The following is a 21,306-nucleotide window of genomic DNA, read 5'->3' on the forward strand; positions in this document are numbered from 1 at the left end:
CCATCCTCCCTTCTATCCATCCTCCCATCTATCCATCCTCCCATCCATCCATCCTCCCATCCATCCATCCTTCCATCCACCCATCCTCCCATCCTTGCATCCATCCATCCATCCATCTTCTCATCCACCCATCCATCCTCCCATCCACCCATCCTCCCATCCATCCATCCTCTCATCCTCCCATCCATCATCCCATCCATCCATCCTCCCATCCATCCATCCTCCTATCCATCCATCCTCCCATCCATCCATCCTCCTATCCATCTGTCCTGCCATCAGTTCTTTCATCCATCCTGTCAGCCATCCTTCCACCCATCTCCCATCTCGTCTTTCAACTCCACACTCCTATCCTTCCTCCAATCCTCTTTCCCCCCTCCCTTCTTTCCTTTCCTTCCATAGAGTATTCCTTGAGCTTCTCTTCTGGTCCAGACCTATTTATACATAACAATGAACAACAGGACAGTCACAGTTCTCTCAGAGGGAGGCAGATAAGGAAGCTGCTTGGTCTCCCATTTCCTTTCTGTGGATGAAACTTCACCCAAAGTCACAACATATAAAGCCGGTAACCCCCAGATGCCCAGTGCCCCAAAGAGTCCAATTTGTAAACCACAGATCTAGTCAGACTCTCCCATTGTTTTGATTTTACAAATGGGCTCAGCGGTTGGGTGATGGGAGATCACCACCACTTCAGTTGATGGTGCCATCTGCATCAGAGCCCAGCCCCAGGGAGATGTCTGGGCCCCTGACACTCCTCTTCCAGCCATCTGACTCATAGTCACCCACCTTTCCTTGGCAGGAGGCGGAGAAGGCAAAGCCGGATGCCCTGCACGGCCTGCGGGTGCACTCCTGGGTCCTTGTGCTATCAGGGAAGCGTGAGGTGCCTGAGAACTTCTTCATTGACGCATTCACAGGACATAGCTACAGCACCCAGGACGAGCGCTTCCTGGGCATCGAAAGCCTCTGGAACCACAAGAACTACTGGATCAACATGCAGGATTGCTGGAACTGCTGCAAGGTGCCTGGGGAAGGGGAGCTGGGTGGGCGTGGCAGGCACAATGCAGGTGACAGGAATAGAGGGAAGCGATGGCAGCCAGACCTTGGGGAGAGCGAGACACCAGGCCACGAGGGCTTTGAACCTTCTCCATAGCTGAGTCTCCATGGCCCACTCCCTTGCCCGTGAATAATCATTCTGATACGATTATTGTCTCTCCTGATTTGTGTATCCTTCTAAAATGTGGATTGTTTGCATTTTTAAAAAACTCTATATTGAAATGTAACCTACATGCAGAAAAGTGCATTCATCCCACGCATACATACAGTTCAATGAAATTCCACAAATTGAACACACCTTGGTTTCCTACATCCAGATCAAGAAATAGAACATTGGCCAAACCCCAGAAAGTCCCTTTGTACAATTACTATCTTCCCCCAAATGTATTTTTAACTTATGTATGTGACACTGGTACACACACGCACCTACAAGAGGATACAGAGGAGGTCACGATCCTAAGTGTACATGTCATTGAATTATCACATACTGAACACACGTATGTAGCCAGGACCAGCATAAGCCCCCTCATGTCCCCTCCTGGCTACCAACCCCGCCATCGTCCCCAGAGTTAAGCATTACCTTGACTTCTAACAGCATCCATTAGTTTCATCTGTTTTTGGAGTTTACATCAGTTGAATCACACAGTGATTCAATACTCTTATGCCTGGATTCCTTCACTCATGGTTATGTTTATGAAATTCATTATGGTTTTTTGTGTGGTTTGTTCATTTTCATTTTTTATTACTTTTCCATTATTTGAATACACCAGAACTTATTTGTCCTTTCTACAGTTGCACATTGAGACTGTGTCCAGTTTGGGACTATTTTGAATAGTGCCGCCACGAACATTTGTATACATGTATTTCAGTGAACACATATACACATTTCTGTTGGGTAACTACTGAGGGGTGGGATTGCTGGGTCACAGGGTGGGCATGTGCTCAGTTTTAGTAGATACTGCCCGATTTCTCAAGTGATTGCATCCATTTACACTCCCACCAGCAATGTATGAGGGTTCTCGGAGCTCCATCCACATCCTTGCCAATACTGGATACTTTCTTTTCCATTTTAGCTGTTGTAGTGGACATGTAACGGTATTGCACTGTGGTTTTATTTAATGCAATTGATTTTTGGCTGGGTGCGGGGGCTCACACCTGTAATGCCAGCACTTTGTGAGGCCGAGAAGGGGAGATCACTTGAAGTCAGGAGTTCGAGACCAGCCTGGCCAACATGGTGAAACCCTGTCTCTACTAAAAATTAAAATAAAATAGCCCAGTGTGGTGGTGGGCACCTGTAATCCCAGCTACTTGGGAGGCTGAGGCAGGAGAATTGCTTGAACCCGGGAGGCGGAGGTTGTAGTGAGCCTGTATTGCGCCACTGCTCTCCAGCCTGGGAGACAGAGCAAGACTCTGTCTCAAAAAAAAAAAAAAAAAAAAAAAAGCAATTGCTTTTTGCAAACTGTTCACATATCCAGTAAGTTTTAAACCTACCTACTCATTTTAAAATTTAATCTGTAAAGACTTTGGGATTTTCTGCATACACAATCAGTCCTACAGCTGAATGACAGCTATTTTATTTCTTTATTTTTAATCCTTATACTTTTTCATTTCTTTTTGTTTTATTTCTCTGGTTAGTACATCCAGTATAATGTCAAATTGAAGTGGGGATTCTGAATATCCTGTCTCAGTCCTGATTCACAAGTAAAGCCTTAGTATCGTAACATTTCACCATTTTTATGATGTTTATCTTGACTGTAGGGTTTTTATAGCTAGCTACCCTTTAACTAAGGGATTTCTTTCTGTTTGCTAGCAGTTTTTAATCAAACAAAATTTGTTTATATCAAATTTTTTTCATCTATTAGATGATCATAATTTTTTCTTCTATTAACTGGTAAATTAGACTGTGTTCCCCCCCCTTTTATAAGTTGAGGTGTAATTGACATAATATAAATCCACTAAAGTGCACAAGTTAGTGGCTTTTGGTGTATTTACAAGACTGTGCAACTATCACCACTATCTAATTCCAGAATTTTTTCATCACCCCAAAAGAACATTTTTATTTTTTGAGACAGGGTCTTCCTTTGTTGACCAGGCTGGAGTGTAGTGATGCGATCATGGCTCACTTCAACCTCAACCTTTGGGCTCAAGCAATTCTTCCACCTCAGCCTCCCGCGTAGGTGGGACTACAGGTATGTGCCACTATGCCCAACTAATTTTTATATTTTTTATAGAGACAAAAAATGGGTTTTGCCATGTTGCCCAGGTTGGTCTCAAGCAATCCACCCATCTTGGCCTCCTAAAGTGCTGGGATCACACGTTTGAACCACCGTCCCATGCCCTGAAAAGAAGATTGTGACTGAGATTATATTGGATCCATAGATCAATTGAGAGAGAACCGTTTTATCAACAATATTGAATTTTTCACCCATGAACATGGTATCTCTCTTCAGTTATTTAAGTCTTTTAAAATTTCCGTCAGCAACATTTTGTAGGTTTCAGTGTACAGTTCTTGCACATCTTTTGTCAGATTTATTCCTAAATATTTCACTTTTTGATACTATGATTTTTTTTTAAATTTCAACTTCTGACTATTCTTTGCTAGTGAATAGAAATGCAATTGATTTTTACATATTGATTTTCTATCCTGAAATCTTCCCAAATTAACTTATTTGTCCTAATAGCCTTTGTGTGGATTCCATCAATTTCTATATAGATAATTATGTTATCTGTGAATAAAAACAGTTTTACTTCTTTTCCAATCTGGATGCTTTTCTTGCCTTATCACACTGGCTAGAATCACCAGTAAATATTAAATAGAAGTGATGAAAGCACACCTGTTTATTCCTGATCTTAGGGAGAGCATTTAGTCTCATACCATTAAGTATAGTATTAGCCATAGGTTTCTCTTATTGGTTCCTTTTATGAAATAAAGGAAGTTTTTCTCTAGTCCTAGTTTGCTGAGACTTTTTTCAGAAATGGATGCTAGATTTTTGTCAAATACTTTTTCTGAATCTATTGATATTATTATGATTTTTCTTTTTTAGTCTATCTACATGGTAAGTTACTTGGATTGATTTTTGAATGTTAGAATAACCTTGCATTCCTGGGATAAACCTCATTTCATTAGGATGGTTTAATCGTTTAAATATTATTGGTTTTGAACTGAAAATTTTGCTTAGAATTTCTGCATCTTTGTTGAAGAGAGATATTGTTCTGTAGTTTTCTTAGAATATCTTTGCTGGGTTTTGGTAGCACAGTAATGCTGGTCTCGTGGAATGAGTTGGGAAGTTTCCCTTTTCTTCAGTTTTCTGGATGAGTTTCTGTAGAATTGGCATGATTTCTTTTGCACATGTTTGCTGGATTCTGCAAGTGAAGCCATCTGTGGCTGGAATTTTCTTTGTGGAAGGGTTTTAAGGTACAAATTCAATAGGGATATTCAGGTTATTTCTTTTTGAATGAGCTTTGGTGTTCGTATCTCTCAAGAAATTTGTGCATTTGTTTTCAAATTTGTTATTATAAAGTGTTCAAAATAGCTCCTTATTTTCCTTTTAATATGTTAGAGTCTTTAGTGACATTACCCCATTCATTCTTAATATTGGTAATGTGTGTGTCTCTCTTTTTCTCCTGTCAGTCTGGTTAGAGGTTTGTCAGTTTTGTCGGTCTTGACGTAGGGGCAGGCCCCAAAATCAGGGCTTTGCCAGTGAGGATTCGTGGCTTTTTCCAGGAAATAATTCAAGGGCAAGCTGGTGGTGTTACAGGCAATTTTTCTTGAAGTGGCAGCGTACGGCAGCAGCAGACGGACTGCTCCTTGTTGGAGCAGGGCTACCCCATAGGCAGTGTGCCCAGATTGTAACCACCCAAGGGACTCACCTTGCCGCTGCCTAGACAAAGCTGATTCAAGTCTGGGGAACTGCAATAGAGAAAGAGTAATTCATGCAGAGCTGACTGTGTGGGAGACCAGAGTTTTATTATTATTCAAATCAGTCTCCCATAGCATTCTTACATTCAGGGAGCAGAGTTTTTAGGGACAACTTGGTGGGTTGGGGAAGGCCAGTGAACCAGGAGTGCTGATTGGTCAGAGATGAAATCATAGAAAATCAAAGCTGTCTTCTTGCACCAAGTCCGTTCCTGGGTAGGCGTCACAAGATCAGATAAGCCAGTTTATCCATCTGGTGGTGCCAGCTGAGCCATCAAGCGCAGGGTCTGCAAAATATCTCAAGCACTGATCTTAGGAGCAGTTTAGGGAAGGTCAGAATCTCGTAGCCTCCAGCTGCATGACTCCTAAACCATAATTTCTAATCTTGTGGCTAAGTTTCTCCCAAAGTTAGTTCAGCCTGCACCTAGGAATGAACAAGGACAGCTTGGAGGTTAGAAGCAAGATGGAGTAAATTAAGTGAGATCTCTTTCAGTGTCTCAGTCATAATTGTACAAAGGTGGTTTCAAGAGTAGCAGCTCAGAGGCAGTTCCCCAGTCACATTTATATCCACTTTAATCATATGCAAATGAAGGGGCAGATTATGCAGAAATTTCTAGAAGTAGGGTGGTAACCTTTGGTTCACTGGGTCTTTGCCGTGGAAAGGTGTAATTTCTGGGTGTTGCCCTGGCCCCGTTTTAGCTAGTCCTCAATTTTGTCCAGTGTCTGAGTTCCCCGCTTGGAAGTCAAGTCCCACCTTCTGAGTCAAGTCCCACCTCCTACCTCATTGTCAATAAACCAGTTTTTGGTTTTGTGGTTTTTCTCCATTGTTTTTGTTTTCTATCTCATTGATGTCCACTCTGATCTTTATTATTTTATACCTTATGCTTACTTTGAGCTTCATTTACTCTCTTCCAGTTTCTTAACATGGAAGCTGAGATAATTCATCTAAGACTGTTCTTTTTTTTTTTTTTTGACATGGAGTTTCGCTCTTGTTGCCCATGCTGGAGTGCAATGGCGCGATCTTGGATCACTGCAACCTCCACCTCCTGGGTTCAAGTGATTCTCCTGGCTCAGCCTCCCAAGTTGCTGAGATTACAGGCATGCACCACCATGCCCGGCTAAGCCTGTTCTTTTCTAACATAAGCCTTCTTTCTCTCGGAAGTACTACTTTAGTGACATCCCACACATTTTACTCTATCGTGTTCATTTTCCTTCCATTCAATATGCTCTCCAATTTCCCTTTTAATTTCTCCTTTAATTCATGGACCATTTGAAAATGTGTTTAGTTTACAGATATTTAGAAACCCTCTAGAGATCTTTCTATTGTTGATTTCTAATTTAATTCTGTAGTGATTAGAAAATATAACTTGATATGACTTCTATTATTTCATATGTGCTATAGTTTGTTTTATGGACCATAATATAGTCTGTCTAGGAAATTCACCAAATTCTTAATATGGTGAATTTTCTGTGTGTACTTGACAAGAATGTGTATTTTGCTGTTGGGTGGAATGTTCTATAAATGTCAATAATCTCAAGTTGATTGATAGTGTTATTCAAATCTTGTATATCTTTGCAGATTTTCTGCCTACATTTCTTTCAATTATTGACAACATTATTGAAATCTTAGGGCTACAATTTTGGATTTCTCTATTTCTTCTTTCAGTTCTATCAGTATTTGCTTCATGTGTTTTGAAGCCCTGCCATTAGATGAGTAAATGTTTGAGATTGTTATGTCCTCATGACGAATTGACCTATCAGCATGAAACAATCAGCTTTGTCCCTAGTAATATTTTTCATTCTGACATCTATTTTGTCTGATATTAATAGAGCCACTGGAGCTTTGATTTATATTAGCATTGGTTGTCCTCTTTGTGGAACTGTGAGTCCATTAAACCTCTTTTTTCTTTGCACATTACCCAGTCTCGGGTATGTCTACCAGTGCTCTTTCGTTGTCTCAAAGGCACTCTGTTTCTGACCAGGCCAGTTTCCCTTGGGTCCTTTTTAAGGAGACCCTGAGGAATGGCTTTCTCGTTTGCTTGGTGGCTTGGTCTGTCTGTCCATCTGCATGGCGGACGCAGCCAGTCTGGTGCTCCTGAGCTCCCGTCTCACCATCCTGTCCCAGCTGCTCTCATGGGGTATGAGCCTCTTCCTGCAACAACAGGTCAGAATACTTTCGGTTAGCAAGTAGGTCAGCTTCCTGGTCCCTTTAGTTATACTCAGTACATTGCCAGCATTGATGGGAGGTGCAGGTTGTTCACACACTTAACTCCAAAACTGCTTGGGAATCCACGGTCAGATTTTGCAGTAGTTAGGACCTGGAAATGTACAGAAAGCTGTCTCATCTTCCTTTGACCGAGTTATCATGGAGATAACTCGAGAGATAATCACTCGTTCTGCTGCTACCCCCATCGCACATCCCTTCTGCATGATCACTGAGATTTATGGTACAGTTCATTGACAGAGAGTCCAAGTACTATGAACTTTGTGACTCCATAGCAAACATCTACTGGGAAGAAGACATCCCAGGATTTCTCATCTGTCTTGTTCCTCACCTCCTCCTAGGCAACATCATTTCTTTATGGCTCTGTAACTCGCTGGCCTGCCTCATCAATACCTATGCACTCTGGTGGGGCATGGCAGCTTACGCCTGTAATCCCGATACTTTGGGAGGATGAGGTAAGAGGATCGCTTGAGCTTAGGAGTTTGAGACCAGCCTGGGCAACAAAGTGAGACCTCATCTCTATAAAAAAAAATTCAAAAAAATTAGCCAGGCATGACGGCATGCACCTGTAGTCCCAGCTACTAGAGAGGCTGAGGTGGGACAATTGCTTGAGCCCAGGAGGTCAAGGCTACAGTGAGCCATGATTGTGCCACTGCACTCCAGCCTGGGCAACAGAGAGAGAGTCTCTCTCTTTCTCACACACACACACGCGCATGCATGCACGCACTGGACAGTGAGGTTTCTATCAGGAATGAAATGAACAGTATGAAGAGTTATTCTCAAGCTGTCACAGCACTGCTTGCCAGTATGTTGACCTATCCCTTTGTGCTCGTCTCTAATCTTATGGCTGTCAACAGCCATGGGCTTGCTGGTGGACCCCCTTCTTCCTTCCTAGTATATACTACTTGCATACATTGCTGGTGCATGCTACAAAAACAGGGAAATATGGGCCGAGGAAATAGCTTGTTTTTCCCAAAGGATCCCTTTGGAAGACTTGTTTTGACCTGAGAATGTGATTTTGAAGATGTAGGGTGAGACAGTGACATTTCTATAGTCCCAGACGCACCAAATTATGGGAGACAATGTTGATTTCTATATAGTGGTCCACACTTTTATTTTATTTTATTTTTGAGACAGAGTCTCGCTCTGTCACCCATGCTGGAGTGCAGTGGTGCGATCTTGGCTCACTGCAATCCCCGCCTCCAGGGTTCAAGTGATCTTCTCACCTCAGCCTGAGTAGCTGGGATTACAGGCAGGCACCACCACGCCTGGGTAATTTTTTTGTATTTTTAGTAGAGACAGCATTTCACCATTTTGGCTAGGCTGGTTTCGAACCCCTGACCTCAAATGATCTGCCCACCTTGGCCTCCCAAAGTGTTGGGATTACAGGCCTGAGCCACTGTACCTGATGACCTTTTTAAATGGTCATTTAGTCTTGGGGAATGAATAAATAAGTAAATAAGTGTCAGAGGGAGACTGCCGGCCCCTGCGGGAGACAGGCAGAGTTGATGCATGATTGCTCTGCTGGTTGCTCTGTCTCTGTGAATAAGTCAGAGGCTCCAAGATAGAGAAACTTCTGCCTTCAGCAAAGGAGATGCCTCTCGTCACTCTGCCTCCCTCAGACACTGATTCCAGGGTTGTGGGAAGTAACACTCAGTAGGTGCTCAAAATAGTCTCTAGCTGTTCAATACATGTTAACTATTGTTGCTCCCATTTACAGGTAAGGAAACTGAGGCCGAGTGAAGTGAGATTGCTTCTCCCACACAGAGGGAGAAGAGCCGACACTGCCCTCCCCCAGGGCCTGGGCTCATAAGCACCATGGTGGTCGGTGTCCTCTGAAGGATAACAGCCCTTTAGAGGATGCTACAGTCCTCCTACACCTCTTCTAGCCTGAATGTCCCCATCCCATCCATCAGGCTCCAAGGTGAAGGAGGAAGTGAGGCCAGAGGGACAGTACTGTACCAAGTGAGGGCATGAGGAAGAGATGATGGCATAGGCTGTCACTTTTACCACCACACGAACATTGGAGCAGCTGCTTTGTTTCTTCAAAGAACCTTGAAATAGCGAGGGGTTGGAGGAGGATGGTAAGGCATCCACAGAGTGACTGCCTGGTGCTAACATACCCTGGACACATGGATGTGGCCGTTGTCCATTCAATTACGCTTTTTCTAAAGAAATAGAACTTAAAGTAACAAAGCATAATATCTAACTACTGCTTACACTGGTTTACAAAAGTAACAAAATGTAGGCCAAGAGTGAAAGTAGGTTGGCCAGGCATGGTGGCTCACGCCTTTAATCCCAGGACTTTGAGAGGCCAAGGTGGGTGGATCACTTGAGGCCAGGAGTTCAAGACCAGCCTGATCAATATGGTGAAACTCCATCTCTACTAAAAATACAAAAATTAGCCGGGTGTGGTGGCGGGCGCCTGTAATCCCAGCTAACTGGGAAGCTGAGGCGTGAGAATTGCTTGAACCGAGGAGGCAGAGATTGCCGTGAGCCGAGATCGTGCCACTGCACTCCAGCCTGGACAACAGAGGGAGACCTTGTCTCAAAAAACATAAAAAAAAAAAAAAAAGAGAAAAGAAAGAAAAGAGGTGGCAGACACACTCCATAGAGGAGAAATTCCCACCCACCTGCTGTTTTTTTTTTTTTTGTTTGTTTTGGAGAGACAGGGTCTTACTCTGTCTCCCAGGCTGGAGTATAGTAGTGTGTTCACAGCTCGCTACAGCCTCAACTTCCTGGGATCAAGTGATCCTCCTGCCTCAGCCTCCCAAGTAGCCAGGACTACAGGTGGGTGCCACCATGCACTGCCAAAAAAAAAAAAAAAAAAAAGGCCAGGCACAGTGGCTCATGCCTGTAATCCCAGTACTTTGGGAGGCCAAGGCAGGCGTATCACTTGAGGTCAGGAGTTCAAAACCAGCCTGGCCAAAATGGTGAAACCCCATCTCTACTAAAAATATAAAAATGAGCCAGGCATGGTGGCATGTGCCTGTAATCCCAGCTACTCAGGAGGCTGAGGCAGGAAAATCGCTTGAGCCTGGGAGGCAGAGGTTCCAGTGAGCCGAGATCACGCCACTGCACTCCAACCTGGGCAACAGAGTGAGAATCTGTCTCAAAAAAAATAAATAAAATAATAAAAAATTGTAGAGATGGGATCTCCCTTTGCTACCCAGGCTGGTCTTGAGCTCCTGGGTTCAAGTGATCCTTCTGTGTCAGTCTCCCAAAGTGCTGGAACTACAGGCACGAGCCACCATGCCCGGCTGTCCACCTGCTTCTTATGTATAACCTCCACGTGTGCCTGCCTAGTTCCCTTGTTCCTCGCATGGGTAAAATAAACAGGAGGAAGCCTTTTTAAAAAACCTGCCGCTTTCTGGGAGGTGCTAGACCCTTCTGCCATCAAATCTTGCTGGTTTGTTTTCATTGGCTCTAAGCACTGCCCAGCTGATGCAGAAAGACCTGCACATCCAGGTCTAGCCCAGGCCAGAGAGCCTCGTAGTCTTTCACAGAGGTCAGCACGAGATTTCCTCACAGGGAGGCTGAATGATGGGCAGGGAGTTCTGCTTCCCCTCGGGGCCTCAGTTTCCCTGCTGGGATGAGGAGGGTGGGCGTGGACTCTCAGAGCCGCCTGGGACTGACGTTCTGCTTCTCTAAGCCCTGGGCCCAAGTCCCTTCTCTGCCCTGGAGTAGCCGTCTCCCAACTCCTCATGGAGCAGATGGGGACGTGGTGGCTGTGGAGTGCACTCAGTTGACTGTCCTCATCCCCAACAGGACTTGATCTTTGACCTGGGTGACCCTGTGAGGTGGGAGTACATGCTCCTGGGGACTGATAAGTCTCAGCTGTCCCTGACTGAAGAAGATGACAGTGGGATAAACGATGAGGATGATGTGGAAAATCTGGTGAGTCTCAGCAGCTCAAGAACCAAGGGAATGTGTGTGAAGGCTTCAGGGAGCCTGACAAGTGTCCCCAGCAGCATGTGTGTGGCAGTGGGGGATGGCCCAAGTAGACCAATATCCGTTCCTCAAAGCACGAAGGCTTGGGCAATTCCCTTATTTTACAGATGGGCACATTGAGACCCAGAAAGGCCAGTAACCTACCCAGGACCTCCCAGTGGGTTAAGGAAGGGACAGGACTTGAAGTCAGGTCTTCTGCCCCCCATATCGTCCACCTTGTTCAGGAGTTGCCCTGCTCCTTTGAAAAGCATGCCCCTTGCCAGCCTGGGCAACGTAGTGGGACCCTGTCTCTACAAGAAAATTTAAAAATTAGCTGGCTGTGGTGGCATGCACCTATAGTCCCAGCTACTTGGGAGGCTGAGGCAGGAGGATCACTTGAGACTGGGAGGTCAAGGCTGCAGGGAGCTGTGTTCCTGCCACTGCATTCCAGCCTGGGCAACCCCACCCCACCACAAAAAATAAAAATAAAAATAAATTTAGAAAAAGAAAGTTGCAGAGCGGGATCATAAGACCCCGCTCTGCAACTCCCTGGGAGTCCCAGAGCTGGCTGTTCTCCATTCCATCCCACGTAGCCATCATGAGCCTCACACGCTGCCAGGCCTTTCTTGTCTGTTCTGTCAGTTCCTCTGAAAGTCGTTGGCCAGGGCCTTACCCACATCACCAGCCTCCCTTCTCTGAATTCCGTTTCAGCCTTTACGTGAAATGGAGGCAGAAGGGTCATAGTTGTATTCATAGTAATTCTAATAGGTGCATTCGTCTGGCATCACAAAGCACCACAGATGGGGGTGCTTAAACGACAAATTAATTTTCTTACAGTTCTGGAGGCTGGAAGTCTGAGATCAAGGTGTGGACAGGGTTGGTTCCTTCTGAGCCCCCTGTCCTTGGCTTGTAGATGGCTGTCTTCTCCCTGTCTTCACACTGTCTTCCCTCTGTACAAATCTATGTCCCAATCTGTTCTTACAAGGACATCAGTCATTTTTTTTTTTTTAATTGTTTTGAGGCAAGGTCTCCTCTATTGCTCAGGCTGGAGTGCAGTGGCACGATCATAGCTCACTGCAGCCTCGAACTCCTGGGCCCAAATGATCTTTCCACCTTGGCCTCTTGAGTAGCTGGGACTACAAACACACACCACCACACCTGGCTAATTTTTGTTTTTCAGAGAGACATGGTCTTGCTATGTTACCTAGGCTGGTCTCGAACTCCTGGGCTCAAGAGATCCCCTTGCCTTGGCCTCCCAAAGTGTTGGTATTACAGGCATGAGCCACCATGCCCAACCAACACAGTCCTATTGGATTAGGGCCCACTCTAATTGAACTCATTTGACCTTAATCACCTCTCTAAAGACCCTGTCTCTAAATACAATCATTCAAACAGTAAGTGATCAAGACAACAGCAACAACAAAGAAAACATAAGAAAAATAAATAAAACAAATATAGTCACTTTCAGGGCTTAAAACTTCAACCTATGAATTTTAGGGGGATGCCATTCAGCCCAAAGTAAAAGGTAGCACTCATATGGTCCTTACTAAGCATTGGGATCCGTTGTATCTATTTAACCTGAAGTAACTCGTTAAAATCCCCACAGCCACCTGGTGAGGTGGGCACTGGTATTACCACCTGTGATTGATATGATCCCATTTTACCGATGGGAAGACTCACACACAGAGAGGTTAAGTCACTTACCCAAAGCGACACAGCTGGTAAGTGACAGAGCTGGGATTTGAACCTACACAGTCTGGCTCCACATTCTGGGTTCTCAGTGGTAACTCTGTTCCTTCCTGGGGCTGCTTGATGTGATATGCTTGGCACAGCAGTGTAGACCGCCTGAAAAGGGTGCTAAATGTTCTCAGCGTCCTCATTTCCAGAGACTGGGGACAGCTCGTGTGCAGTAAATCCAGGCATAGGCACCCCCTGCTGGCTGTGGGGCATGGACCAGCCAGGGCCTGAGAGCCCAGCCCTGCAGGCAGCTGGCTTAGTGCCAGCGTGGCTAATAATCAAACAGTTCCAGTCACAGAGTCCTGGTCCACCCTGGCCCAAGAGCCCTCGTTACAGCAACGATGGACAGAGGGCAACCCAAAGAGTCACAGCCCAGTCATGGACCCCCAGGAAAAAACAGACCCCTGGTGACAGCCCACCCACCTGGCTGTCTTAGAGATTTTTGACAATACTAACTGCTGACTGCTCACCTATTTTTGTCCCCTGCAACATGTCACAATTAGATAAGCAGGTATCAGACGTATGAGCAATGTTTGTGGAAAAAAGGTCTTAAGATGAGAAAGTCTTATCCAAGTTTCTGTGATTATCTAGTTTGAGGACAATTTATCTAGATCGGGCCTTATTTCACAAATGGGGAAATTAAGGCTCAGAGAGGAAACGATAAGAGGCCGGGCACGGTGGCTCATGCCTGTAATCCCAGCACTATGGGAGGCCAAGATGGGTATATCATTTGAGGTCAGGAGTTCGAGACCAGCCTGGGCAACATGGTGAGACCCACCCCTCCCCCCCCCCATCTCTACTAAAAATACAAAAATCAACTGGGTGTGGTAGGCGCATGCCTGTAATCCCAGCTCCTCAGGAGGCTGAGGCAGGAGAATCACTTGAACCTGGGAGATGGAGGTTGCAGTGAGCCAAGATCATGCCACTGCACTCCAGCCTGGGCAACAGAACAAGACTCCATCTCTAATAATAATAATAATAATAATGTCAGCCAGACAGAGTCCCAAGGCCTTTACAGACATTATATCATTTAATCCTCCTAAAAGGTCTTTACAGTTTACAGTTTACAGTTTACAGTTAAGAAAACTAAGGCTTAGAGCAGTTAACAGACTTGCCCAGGACCCCTTAGCTGGTCTTGGAGAGAGGGTGGGGCTTGGGCGCCCTGACTCCAGAAACACCTGTCTAATCACGAAGGGCCTGCAGCCAGGGCAGGGGGCGCTGCTGTCCTACGCCAGGCAGGTATAGGGAAGGGCTCCCTGCCCAGAGTGGACTCCTCCTCTTTCACATCATGAGTCATGCTCATGACCTCCAGTTCCCCTGGGGAAGCCAACGGACCACCTTGGCTTGGCTCTGCAGGCAGAGACAGAGCTTTGACCATAACTTCTGCTTCAAGGCCCTGACCAACACCACCTCCTCCACCCGCTTCTCTCCCATCAGGGCAAGGAGGATGAGGATAAGAGCTTCGACATGCCCCACTCGTGGGTGGAACAGATTGAGATCTCCCCGGAAGGTATTTTCTATTTGTGTGTTCACTTCCCCTCTCCAGATCCAGTTCCGGGGCCTCCAGAGAGGTCTGCAGCAGCAGTGAGGCGGGGGGACACAGCAGGGAATGCCGTGCTCCACATTTCCACCCTTCCCACCTTCAGCTGCACCCTCTCTCCCTCCCTCCTCCCTTCCTGCCACAAGCACTCAGCTCTGACCCCGAGGCCCTGACACCAGTCAGGCACACAGGGCGATGCAGCTTAGTGAGCATGTGTGGGATGATGGCGTGTGGGCGGCAGCAAGGCCTGGGAACCCAGCCCGTTCCCCTCTCACACTCTTCTACCCAGAGGAGGCTATGGGCAGTGCCCAGATGGTGCGGGGGGGTCTCAGGACCGGAGAGGGGCAGGTAGAGAAGGCAGGAGGGCAGGGACTGTCATGCTCCATGTCAGTATCTGCTGGTGCCCACCTAGGGAGCACCCAGGCCTATGGGGAGGGTATGGGCCATTTCATCAGGGTGGGAAGTGCCAGAGAGGGTGTCACAGGAACCCAGAGGAGGCACACCCAGCCCAGCACTGGGGCTAGGGCCTGGGGATGGGTGAGCAGAAGAGGGTACCAGAAGTAGGCTAGAGGTCACCTGGGTAAAGTTTTGAAGGATCTGAAGGAGTCAGTCCAACAAGAGGAGGAGAGGATGATGGTGTTTCTGGCAGAGACCTGTACAAGCAAAGGCCTGGCAGTGGAATAGTGTGGTTGGCTGCAGGGCAGACCCTCTGATGGGGCTCAAATCCACTCACATCTTGGATGGATTTGTGCTTCTGTCTGGCCTGAGAACCGCTCTAGGGCTGGGGCCACCCCCTGGTGATTATTCTCCTCGGCCTCCCTGGATCGAGCTTGGGGCCAGAGGAGTTCAGTACACAGAGAACGGGCAGTGGATGGATGAGTGGCTGGGCAGGGCTGGCCCCGCCTTCCCCCAAACTAGGAAGGAGAGACCCCAGTTGACTGTGTCCACAGCATTTGAGACCCGCTGCCCGAACGGGAAGAAGGTGATTCAGTACAAGAGGGCAAAGCTGGAGAAGTGGGCCCCGTACCTCAACAGCAATGGCCTTGTGAGCCGCCTCACCACCTATGAGGACCTCGAGTGTAAGGGGGATTGCTCTGGCCATGGGTCCAGGCCCGCCCAGGGGCAGGGGTGGCTTCTACTCTCTCTGGGGGCATTGCTGGCCTCTGTGTCCCTGGAGTAAGTGGGGGTTAAAGAGTAGGGGAGCTGGCCTGGCTGCAGCAAACATCCATCGGCCCCACAGGTACCAATATTTTGGAGATAAAGGAGTGGTACCAGAACCGGGAGGACATGCTGGAGCTGAAACACATAAACAAGACCACAGACCTGAAGACTGACTACTTCAAACCCGGCCACCCCCAGGCTCTGCGCGGTGCGTGGCTCCCCTATCCTGGGCCGGCCAGGAGCTTGGGGTAGAGGCCTCACACACCCTGTGGCAGGTGGTATGTGGTGGGAAGAACCAGCATACATACTACACAGGGGTTCTTGGGCAGCAAGCAGTAGAAGCTGCCCTGCCTCCCTCAGCAAACCCAATGTGTGGGAGGTCAGGGAAAGCTCAGAAAATCTAACGAAACATGACAAATACTCCTCCAGGAAAGCTAAAGGGGGCACCACATGCCTGTTTAGTGGTTGGAATCAGGCCAGAACCTCACCACGAGGTCACATGGCAGAGGCCATATTTAAAGGAGGCAGTGCCAGGCACAGGGTCTCACACCTGTAATCCCAGTACTTTGGGAGGCCAACGTGGGCAGTTGAGCCCAGCAGTTCAAGACCAGCTTGAGATATATGGTGAAACCCCATCTCTACAAAAAATACAAAAATTAGCCAGGAGTGGTGGCACATGCTTGTAATCCCAACTACTCAGGAGGCTGAGGCAGGAGAATCACTTGAACCCAGGAGGTTGAGGCTGCAGTGAGCCGAGATTATGCCACTGCACTCCAGCCTGGGTGAGAGAGAGAGATCCTGTCTCAAGGAAAAAAAAAAAAAAAAAAATCCTGCCCAAGAAATTTACAAAAGAAAAGTATAGGGGTAATATACATTTTTTAAAATGATCAACCTCATTTGGAGGTTGATATTGAAAAAAAGAAACTAATACAGTCCCTAACCAATAAAGGACCCATCTTATAACCCCCATGTTGGCAAAGATGAAAAAAATGGTACCACTGGGTATGAACAAGTGTGGCAGCAACAGTCACTCTGTGTCACTGTTGATGTGACAGCAAATTGGAACTTTTATGGACAGTTGGGCAAAATATTGATAATGACCACAAAACGTGTATGCTTTTGGCTGGGCACAGTGGCTCACACCTATAATCCCAGCACTTTGGGTGGATCGCCTGAGGTCAGGAGTTTGAGACCAGCCTGGCCAACATGGTGAAACCCTGCTACTACTAAAAATACAAAAATTAGCCAGGTGTGGTGGCAGGTGCCTGTAGTCCCAGTTACTTGGGAGGCTGAGACAGGAGAATCACTTGAACCCAGGTGGCGGAGATTTCAGTGAGCTGAGATCGCGTCACTGCACTCCAGTCTGGGTGACAGAGCGAGGCTCCATCTCAAAAAAAAAGTACACTTTTGGACCCAGCAACTCCATTGCTGATAATTTACTCTTAGCAAATAATGGACAAGAATGAAAAATGCACGATGCAGATGTTCATCATGGTGTTGGTAATAATCAGAAAAAGTTGTACACAACCTAAACACCCAGCAATAGGGGAACGGTTCCATAGCTAACCTCATCCATAATGTGGGGCTGTCTTCTCCCTGGGCCTGCGGTTGGGCGATCAAGCCAGCAGCCATACTTCCTAGTGCTCATGTAGCTGTCTCCTCCCACCTCCCGCTCCCCACCCAGTGCACTCGTACAAGTCCATGCAACCTGAGATGGACCGTGTCATTGAGTTTTATGAAACGGCCCGTGTGGATGGCCTGATAAAGCGGGAGGAGACAGCCAGGACAATGACAGAGTACTATCGAGGACGCCCAGACTTCCTCTCCTACCGCCATGCCAACTTCGGACCCCGAGTCAAGAAACTCACTCTGAGCAGTGCAGAGTCAAATCCCCGGCCCATTGTGGTAAGAGCTCGCTGGGGCTGGGAACAGGTCGCCCTCCTTCTCTGGCGGCTGATGTCACCTCTGAATGGTGAGAGCCCTGGCTCATCCAAGGGCACCAATGATGAACAAAGCATTTTACCAAATGTATTAGTCTGTTCTCATGCTGCTATTAAGAAATACCTGAGACTGGATAATTTATAAAGAAAAGAAGCTTCATTGACTCAGTTTCGCATGGCTGGGGAGCCCTTAGGAAACTTTGCATCATGGCACAAGGGTCCTTTTCACCAGGCAGCAGGAGTGCGAATAAGTGTGGAGCAAAGGGGAAACCGCTTATAAAACCATCAGATCGGGCCGGGCGCGGTGGCTCAAGCCTGTAATCCCAGCACTTTGGGAGGCCGAGACGGGCGGATCACGAGGTCAGGAGATCGAGACCATCCTGGCTAACACGGTGAAACCCCATCTCTACTAAAAATACAAAAAACTAGCCTGGCGAGGTGGCGGGCGCCTGTAGTCCCAGCTACTCCGGAGGCTGAGGCAGGAGAATGGCGTAAACCCGGGAGGCGGAGCTTGCAGTGAGCTGAGATCCGGCCACTGCACTCCAGCCTGGGTGACACAGTGAGACTCCGTCTCAAAAAAAAAAAAAAAAAAAAACCATCAGATCTCAGGAGAACTCACTCACTATCATGAGAATAGCATGGGGGAAACCACCTCCATGATTCAATTATCTCCACCTGGTCCCGCCCTTGACCTATGGGGATTATTACAATTCAAGGTGAGATTTGGGTGGGGGGACACGAAGCCAAATCGTATCACCAAATGCACCATCCTGGGGTTGTCTGGTGCCAGACTGTGCCCTCAACCGTGGGGTCAAGGATGTGTTATTTCCTTATTGTTATGCAAAAATACACACTCATGACTAAACATTTGGAAAACATGTAAGAATGTAGAGAAAAGCAAAAATATCTCAGAATGGCATCTCTCATATATTACCATGGATTATAGGTTTGGTTTTGAGAGTTTTTTCTAACGTAATTGAGATAGGGATCTGGGAATTGTAGTCCCTGTATTACCCACTTAACATGAAATTGTGCATTTTCCCCTCCATGTCATTACAATTTAGTTGGCAACTGTGTGTAATGGCGGCATGCCAAAGAAGCTCTTTCTAGCAGTAAGGGATGTCTAGGGGTCTAGCAATGGAGTAGGCTGCCTGCAGAAGTGGTGAGCTCTCCATCTCTTGAGGTAGGCAAGCAGGGTCTTGAAGGAGCTGAGGAGGGGCCCAGCAACATAAGGGACTAGAGTGGCGTGGCCCTGAGAACCCACGAAATCCATTGTCTGCTTAGCAGGAGGGGCTATTCCACATGAATCCCCAAACAACCCCAGACTCCAGTGTCCTCAAGGTCCGTTGCTCCTGCCTGCGGGCATGCACAGAAATCTCTCACACCCTCATCCTTTGCTTGTTCTCGCCTCCCAGAAAATCACAGAGCGGTTCTTCCGCAACCCAGCGAAGCCCGCGGAGGAGGACGTGGCAGAGCGCGTGTTTCTGCTGGCGGAGGAGCGCATCCAGCTGCGCTACCACTGCCGCGACGACCACATCACAGCCTCCAAGCGCGAGTTCCTGCGGCGCACCGAGGTGGACAGCAAGGGCAACAAGATCATCATGACGCCCGACATGTGCATCAGCTTCGAGGTGGGCCTGGGGACCACGGCGGGCAGGGGTCGGGTGTAGGAGGAACCGGGGCTCTTTGTCTTATTCCAGCAATTTGGGAGAACCTGGATGGGCACTGGTGAATTCCGGCCCCGAAATTTATCTTTGCCCCTTGGGAAAACCAAAAGTTCCCATCTGGGGACCCTTCTCTTTGCAGCTCCTCTGAAAATCTTCCCTTTTCTACCAAAAAAGAGAACTCAGCAGGCTAAGACGACTCCTCATGTTCCCCACTCCTGGTCAGGGCAAACCTCAGATCCCAGGGAGGCTCTGGGGGAGGGGCTCGCCTTCCTAGTCAAACCCTTACTCTCCCGGCACAGTCCCTAGCTTTTCTGAGTCTTCAGTTTCTCTTTTATTATTATCTGTATTTTTATAAGTGAGAAAATTAAGGCTCAGAGAGGTTTAGCAACTTGCTCGAGGTCACACAGCTAGAAAGTGGCAGGGGTAGATTTGAACCCACGTGGTCCTATGCCCCGATCATGGCAGCCTCTCTGTGTTACCGAGGTGGTTGTTGTCCCAGGTGGAGCCCATGGAGCACACCAAGAAGCTGCTCTACCAGTACGAGGCCATGATGCACCTGAAGAGGGAGGAGAAGCTGTCCAGACATCAGGTCTGGGAGTCAGAGCTGGAGGTAGGGTCCTATGGGAGAGTGAGCAGGTGGGTGGTATCTTTATTTTTGAGATAGGGTCTCACTCTGTAACCCAGGCTGGAATGCAGTGGTGCAATGATGGCTGTACATCCCAGGCTCAAGTGATCCTCCCACCTCATCCTCCCAGGTAACTGGGACTACTGGCGCACACCACCATGGCTGGTTAATTTCTTGTTTTTGTTTTTTAACAGACAGGGTTTTTCCATTTTGCCCAGGCTGGTCTCACACTCCTGAACTCATGCGATCTGCCCTCCTTGACTTCCCAAAATGCTGGGGTTACAGGAGTGGGGAGTGTCTTCATCACGCCCTCCAACACTTCTCATTTCAGGTGCTGGAGATCCTGAAGCTTCGAGAGGAAGAGGAGGCAGTGCACACGCTGACCATCTCCATCTATGACACCAAGCGGAATGAGAAGAGCAAGGAATATCGGGAGGCCATGGTCAGTCCCAATCCCTTCTCCAGGCCCCAGCTTTTCCTAGACCCCCCTGGCCTCCAGGGTGGTGGGGACCATGAGGGATTCTGCTGAGAAACCCTCTGTGGGGGATACGGTTATTGATACCATGTGGTCATCCTTGCTGCCGAGCTGACCATTACTATGGTTCATCCCAAAGAGTACTTGGGATTTGGGCAAAGTCTCCCCCCATCCCCAGGGTCTGTAGCCAAGCCAAGGCCTGTGGTTGGGAAAAGAATTAAAATTATGTGCCCTCCTCTACTCAGGGCTCCCACTGAGGTTGCACCCTGGGTCAGTGGCCCCAGTGAGCTACCTCTGGCTCCAGGCCTGAGCTCTCCTGCTCTCCAGCACAGGGAGGGCATTTGGGTTACACCCTCGGGTTGCAAGGCCCCACCTGGTTTACAGGGCCGGCTTCTGAATCCCTTTCACCAATTTCTAAAAATAGTTTGGGGATCGTGAGGCAGGACGGTGCATCAGATGACCGTTCTCAGATCCCAGGGAAAGGTGTCTGCCCCAACGTCTCCAGATGTAGGACACAGGCCCCAGGGTGGAAAAGAAAAGTGAAGGGAGTTACTGGCAGTTTTTAACTAACATCATTTATAACCACTACCATTGACTGAATAAGCATCTGCTGTGGATTGTCAGGCATCAGGCTGCGTGCTTTACAGACATGATCCTGTCAGATCCTCAGAGAAGGAAACCAAAGCTCAGGTAGAGAGACACAAATTCATGTAAGAAAAAAAGAGTTGGCTGTCACCAGTAAACACAGGTCCAGAGGCTGGGCACGGTGGCTCACGCTTGCAATCTCAGCACTTTGGGAGGCCGAGGCGGGCTTATTATAAGGTCAGGAGATCGAGACCATCCTGGCTAACACGGTGAAACCCCATCTTTACTAAAAATACAAAAAATTAGCTGGGCGTGGTGGCAGGTGCCTGTAGTCCCAGCTACTCGGGAGGCTGAGGCAGGAGAATGGTGTGAACCCGAGAGGCGGAGCTGGCAGTGAGCCGAGATCACACCACTGCACTCCAGCCTGGGCGACAGAGCGAGACTCCGTCTCAAAAA

The 21,306-nt window shown here is 47.8% G+C and overlaps 1 protein-coding gene and 1 pseudogene across 3 annotated transcripts in view; both read left to right on the plus strand.

Annotated features, from left to right (window-relative positions):
- DRC7 (dynein regulatory complex subunit 7) overlaps positions 1-21,306 on the plus strand; it is a 35,756-nt gene that overhangs the window by 11,273 nt on the left and 3,177 nt on the right. For all 3 annotated transcript variants that reach the window (XM_023209849.2, XM_023209850.2, XM_023209851.2), the window contains 9 exons: positions 797-1,015; positions 10,959-11,087; positions 14,295-14,367; positions 15,348-15,476; positions 15,638-15,766; positions 17,243-17,463; positions 18,914-19,129; positions 19,665-19,775; positions 20,122-20,232. In XM_023209849.2, coding sequence (XP_023065617.1) covers positions 797-1,015; positions 10,959-11,087; positions 14,295-14,367; positions 15,348-15,476; positions 15,638-15,766; positions 17,243-17,463; positions 18,914-19,129; positions 19,665-19,775; positions 20,122-20,232 — 1,338 coding nt within the window. The remainder of the gene's footprint in view (positions 1-796; positions 1,016-10,958; positions 11,088-14,294; positions 14,368-15,347; positions 15,477-15,637; positions 15,767-17,242; positions 17,464-18,913; positions 19,130-19,664; positions 19,776-20,121; positions 20,233-21,306) is intronic.
- On the plus strand, positions 7,035-8,206 carry LOC111541205 (annotated as a pseudogene).

This window comes from Piliocolobus tephrosceles, chromosome 17 (genome assembly GCF_002776525.5).
Source record: "Piliocolobus tephrosceles isolate RC106 chromosome 17, ASM277652v3, whole genome shotgun sequence".
NCBI lineage: Eukaryota > Metazoa > Chordata > Mammalia > Primates > Cercopithecidae > Piliocolobus > Piliocolobus tephrosceles.